Source organism: Crinia signifera, chromosome 7 (assembly GCF_055691185.1).
Source record: "Crinia signifera chromosome 7, ASM5569118v1, whole genome shotgun sequence".
NCBI lineage: Eukaryota > Metazoa > Chordata > Amphibia > Anura > Myobatrachidae > Crinia > Crinia signifera.
In genome coordinates, this window is record NC_139223.1 from 196,397,302 (window position 1) to 196,402,823 (window position 5,522).

The window sequence follows — 5,522 nt, forward strand, 5'->3', positions numbered from 1 at the left end:
TAAATTTGTGCCACTCCTAAAATGGCGGCTTATGGCAGAGCAGCACCCTTCTCTGCAGCCGAACTGAGGACACTGGTCTCCGTTATGGAGACCAGGCTGGGCCGTGCTGGCCCGTTTATTACAAATAGGCAGAAACGTTCTGCCTATGCGGTGGCCCGCAGGCGGATATACGCCTGCACCCATGTGCGGCGGACCATCGCACAGCTTGAGCGGCGGTGGTCCGACCTCCGGCGCAGGGAGCCAGAGAGGCTTCAAAGCATAAGGGCCAGCATTGCTAGATGTGAGTATTTCAACAGTAAATGTGGATTTGTACATGATTGCTTACCTGACATTATTTAATCCACTAAGGTCAGCAGCCTGATCATGAGTTCAACATGCCATACAATATAGGAGTGCTACTTCCTGATTGACACCCTGTAATGGTCATAAAATATGTTATTGGGGAGGATTAATGCTTGTGATGCTTACAATGGCCCAAATGTCACAGCATACCTGCCATGTTACAGGCTGTGTTTTGTAAAGGCCACTAAGGAGCTGTTTGCCTGTACAATTATCTGTACTTATAACCTTTGCATTTGTAGCTTCATAAGGCTTAATACAAATTACCCCTAACTGGCACTTTTTTCTTCACAAACACAGCACGGGAACGAGCAAGACTGGCACGAGATAACTCAGAGGCTTCCCAGGCCCAGGAGGAGGCGGAGGTAGTCATGGCCGAGGAGGTTGCCTTTGAAGAAGGGGTCGCGGAGGAAGTGGAGGAAGAGGAAAGGGAGGAAGTGGAGGAAGAGGAAAGAGAGGAAGAGGAAAGGGAGGAAGTGGAGGAGGAGGAGGAGTGGGCAGCGGAGGTGGTGGCAATGGAGGCCGAGGTGGCTGAAGAGGCGGAGGTGCCACATGACGAGGCCACAGAAGAAGAGGAGGCCTGTGAGGTGGTGCAGGCACCCCAAATTGGTATGTATAGATAAAGTTTCATTATTCCTTTTGTCATCTTCTATTTGCTAGGTAGCACTGGTGATTCAATTATTTTTTTCGATACTATAAAGTGATAAAACAAACTGGGTAGCAACAGACACACTTAGGGGTTAGATAGGGTGGGCAAACCATCCCTTTCATCCTGGACACATATTAATGACACAGGTTGTGCGGATGGCTGTCAGGTCGATTTGAAGTGCCACTGAACCTGTGTAGTTAATCTGTATCCTGGAAGAAAGCCTCATATAGGTGAGTATAGTTTACTGGTGATTGATCTTTGTAAACTAGATTCAGTATGGCATAAATGGAGTATGGACAGGCGTGGCTTAGACTGGAGTAACAAGTGGTCAGTGCCCCTGGGCCCTCCTCTAGCTAACCACACCCTGCGGTCTGCATGTATGTTTTGCACCATAATTTTGTGTTGATTTGTTCTTAGTAATGCTTTTGAGCATGGGAGTGGGTTATTGCTACAGCTTCCCCTAACTGGCATTATGACAATGATTTCTGGAGCAGACCATCAGCAGCCAAGTAGGGGGTTTTTTGTTCACTTTAGGAGAAGCGAACCAAAGAGAGAAAGAAGCTTTGTGGGCGCACTCTTATTGTTAGTAAATATGATATTAATTTAAAAAATAACTTTTATTGAGATCCTTATTAAAATAAAGTAACAAGAGTCGTTACATGGAATAGAAAGACAGATAAATAGAATGGGGAAAAGATTTTTTATATATATAAATAATGTAGTGTGCTAGCGCTAATTGCTTGTTCACACCTTAATCTCCATTCAGCGCATCAGTTCCTTGTCATCATTGGTATATATACACAATGTGATTGTAGGCGAAGTTGAATGGTTTGTATCCCTCAATTGGGTGGCTGGAATTGCCTTGGGGGATATTGGTTGCCCCAGCGGCGGAGCTTTTTGGTATTTATAGCTTGTATTGCTCATGCAGTAGGCGTATCCAGTGCAATCAGATTGTGGAATACAACTTGTCCAAATTTTAGATACCACACCAGTGTTTCTTCAGGGGTCTCCCACTTAAATACTGAACTGGCGCATACTGAGGAAGCCAACGGCGAAACACGTGTATAGCGGACCCCAGCCGGAGCAGCAGCAGCGTTTTCAGTGCCTCATATCTCTCCCACCGATCTGGACACTCCATCCCTCAAAACCGGACCCTCGAGGTCCCTCCACATCTACCACGCCAGGACCAGGCGTCACAGGTACCGGTGCCTTCTGTCCGCGCTCAGCGGCAGAGTGACACCCAAATACAATACTAACGCACAATCCAGTGCCAAACGTGTTTAAGACAGTCGATTGTACTATAGATACTTTGAAGCCAGTACAACTGGTAACAACGCAGGATCACTGTGTCTATTGACAGGATCACTGTGTCTATTGTGTCTGCAGTAAACGCACAATTTAGTGCTAATTTATTTGAGACTGTAATTGATTCACCTGGTATTCCTGAAACTCCCCAGCATAAAGACTGCTAATATCACCGGCAACAGCACAGGTTCACCGTGCTTTTGCCTCTGTGCAGCAACCTTCAATGTGAAATTTTGTGTATCAGGGGATATAAGTGTTTTCATCAAAACTAAGTGACATTAATTTCAAAATAAGTTTTTCTGGTATTTTTTCTGGAGTATTCCATTTATTGATTTTTCCAACCAGTGACTTACATATCCTACTACTTGATCACAGGTGATCAATAAATTGGTGACGCCGTCACCTATATTGTGACTTAAAACTAATATTCCTAACGTCTTGATCCACCTCCCCCTCTCTACCTTTCTCCTTCTCTCTGTCTTTCCTCCCCCCGCCCCCCCCATATCTAATAATTGTCTTCCTCCTTTTCTCTGCCCCCTCCCTCTCTCTCCCTCGTATATACATTATTCCTCTACCCGTTAATTACCTTTATATCGGTGAGGGCACCCACGGTTCACAATAAAGGTAAATCTCTGTTCCCATATACAGTTGTAATTTACCATCACTGGTTCTCATGATTTCAGAAAATTGCATGGTATACAGGTAGCTATAAATGCTCCAACTGCAGTTAACCAGGCAATCTCTGAATGGGAATTTGGTCCTAAGTATACCATCATACCTCACTGGAACTGCCCAAAAACTTCCCGAACTTGGAAGCAAAGCAGTGAAGGGCCAGTTCAGTATTTAAGTGGGAGACCCCTGAAGAAACACTGGTGTGGTATCTAAAATTTGGACAAGTTGTATTCCACAATCTGATTGCACTGGATACGCCTACTGCATGAGCAATACAAGCTATAAATACCAAAAAGCTCCGCCGCTGGGGCAACCAATATCCCCCAAGGCAATTCCAGCCACCCAATTGAGGGATACAAACCATTCAACTTCGCCTACAATCACATTGTGTATATATACCAATGATGACAAGGAACTGATGCGCTGAATGGAGATTAAGGTGTGAACAAGCAATTAGCGCTAGCACACTACATTATTTATATATATAAAAAATCTTTTCCCCATTCTATTTATCTGTCTTTCTATTCCATGTAACGACTCTTGTTACTTTATTTTAATAAGGATCTCAATAAAAGTTATTTTTTAAATTAATATCATATTTACTAACAATAAGAGTGCGCCCACAAAGCTTCTTTCTCTCTTTGGTTCGCTTCTCCTAAAGTGAACAAAAAACCCCCTACTCAGTTATCATACTGAATTTTGGGGCGCACCACCAATCAATGACTATCAGAATTTACTACAAATAGTCATCCACATTGGTTCCTTGAATAAATACCCCTTATATTTCTCAGTCTGTGCGGGTTCAACCACACCCCTCCCACCATCAGCAGCCAAGCCATGCTTGATTGCACAAATGTACTGAGCATTCCTGAGAGTTGTGTAACTCCCCTGCCAGGCTCCATCATATAACAGACACTGAACTTTGTTTGCCGAATTGGGATTGGTGCAGCGCGTGACATGCTTCTCACAGCTTTGTCATGGGTGGGTTTGGATTGAGAAGTAGCAGTATGACTGTGAGGTGTTTGACAGAGTACAGGGTAGAGGGCCAAAATCAGGCTTTCCATGTAGTATGTATGCATGTACAGTATGTATAGGTGTATGTCTCATATATATAGTTATATATGTGTGTATATATATATATATATATATATATATATAGATATATATATATATATATCTATATATATACACACACACCTGTCACAATGCATGTTTCAAATGTTGGTTTGACTATGTTAAATGTATGCATGAATATCATTAGTCATTTTTCATTTTGAATTTCCTCCACAGATGAGCCTGCCCAAGCAGAGGAGGGTCGCCGTGGGGCCCTTCGAAGAATCAGATCCTACATGCGGCTGATTTTGGCCGAAATGGACCGGCTCATAGATGGGCCAAATTAATTTGTTTCACATTTATTTTTTGTTATTTTTATTAATAAATATGTGCTGACCTAGTTAGGGTTTCTCAAGTTGAATCCACCATTTTGTATGGATGCTATATGATTTATTGAGTTCTTATGTATTTGTTATCCTTTGCTGCCATCTACTGGCCAATGTTATATTTACCTCTATAAGTTAATGTAATTAGCATATGTATGTGTCATGTGACTACTCCTGTTCTGTAAGCTCACTTCCAGTTCCTGTGTCAGCCTCATGTGTAGCAGAGATGTTTTCCTGAGCTGCAGAAAGGATTTTGCTTTGACCTCTATGTATCATCCCTCAAGGTATATCTGTGCATCATCTCAAGGTACAGCAATAAAATACCTAAAGCATTACCATTGTATCCTCCTCACTGGATCCTTACATGCAACTGGTGTGCTAGGGGAATTTAACATAGCGAGTTCACTATCTTCCACTGTTTGCATAAGGGTTGCCACTCACAACTATCAGAGACTTCCTTCACGTGCATCTGTGGCAGAATAGTCAAAGCAAACCTAAGTCTACAGCATCTGCATGTATACACATAGTCTGCAAGCAAGTTTAGAGCTGGCCACAAGTGCTTCCTAACTCAGCTCTCCACCTGTATGTTAAACACAGTTCTACCTTCAAGAGGCAGTTCTAAGCTAGTTATAACATGTCCACAAAAGGTTCTGTGGATTCCTCTGTGGCTGCACAAAAGCAAGTCCATCATGCCTTTGATAACTCAGATGTACAGGAAGCAGAGTTCAAGCTTACTGAAGGACAAGATGTACGCCCTAAACGTGCATTCAAACCTACACAAAAGATTAGAGAGACTTTTGAGACAACCAGAGATGAATTTAAGGACAATTTAGATGATTTATGGGAAAGAGTGGAATACCACATAGCAGCTCTTCCACGCTTTAACAATGATGCAACAGAGTTAACCGCGGTTTTGAATCGCTTATCTACCGCCTATGATCGCTACCAGAGACTGTCCGCAAAATACATCACATTTCTGGGTAATTCTGATTTTGATGATGCCTCAGCAGAGCTAGCTGAGATAGAGACTCTACTCCAAAGAAATAATGCTTCAGTTCAAGATGCCAAAAATAAAGCAGAATTCCGCATCGCACACTTACAAGAAGTTAGGTCACATC

The 5,522-nt window shown here is 42.8% G+C and overlaps 1 protein-coding gene across 1 annotated transcript; it reads left to right on the top strand.

Annotated features, from left to right (window-relative positions):
• The first annotated feature begins 522 nt into the window (after positions 1-522).
• On the top strand, positions 523-4,366 carry LOC146019693 (uncharacterized). Its single transcript, XM_083152172.1, has 2 exons — positions 523-948; positions 4,256-4,366. The coding sequence occupies exons 1-2, from the start codon at positions 711-713 to the stop codon at positions 4,363-4,365; spliced, it is 348 nt and encodes a 115-aa protein (XP_083008298.1). The 5' UTR covers positions 523-710; the 3' UTR covers position 4,366.
• Positions 4,367-5,522: the final 1,156 nt, after the last annotated feature.

What these genes read in the sequence shown, in the direction of transcription:
- LOC146019693 (XM_083152172.1), top strand. Translation starts at nt 711, where the DNA reads ATGGCCGAGGAGGTTGCCTTTGAAGAAGGGGTCGCGGAGGAAGTGGAG. An exon ending in GGTGCAGGCACCCCAAATTG is followed by an intron (nt 949 to 4,255) that starts GTATGTATAGAT and finishes TTTCCTCCACAG; the next exon opens with ATGAGCCTGCCCAAGCAGAG.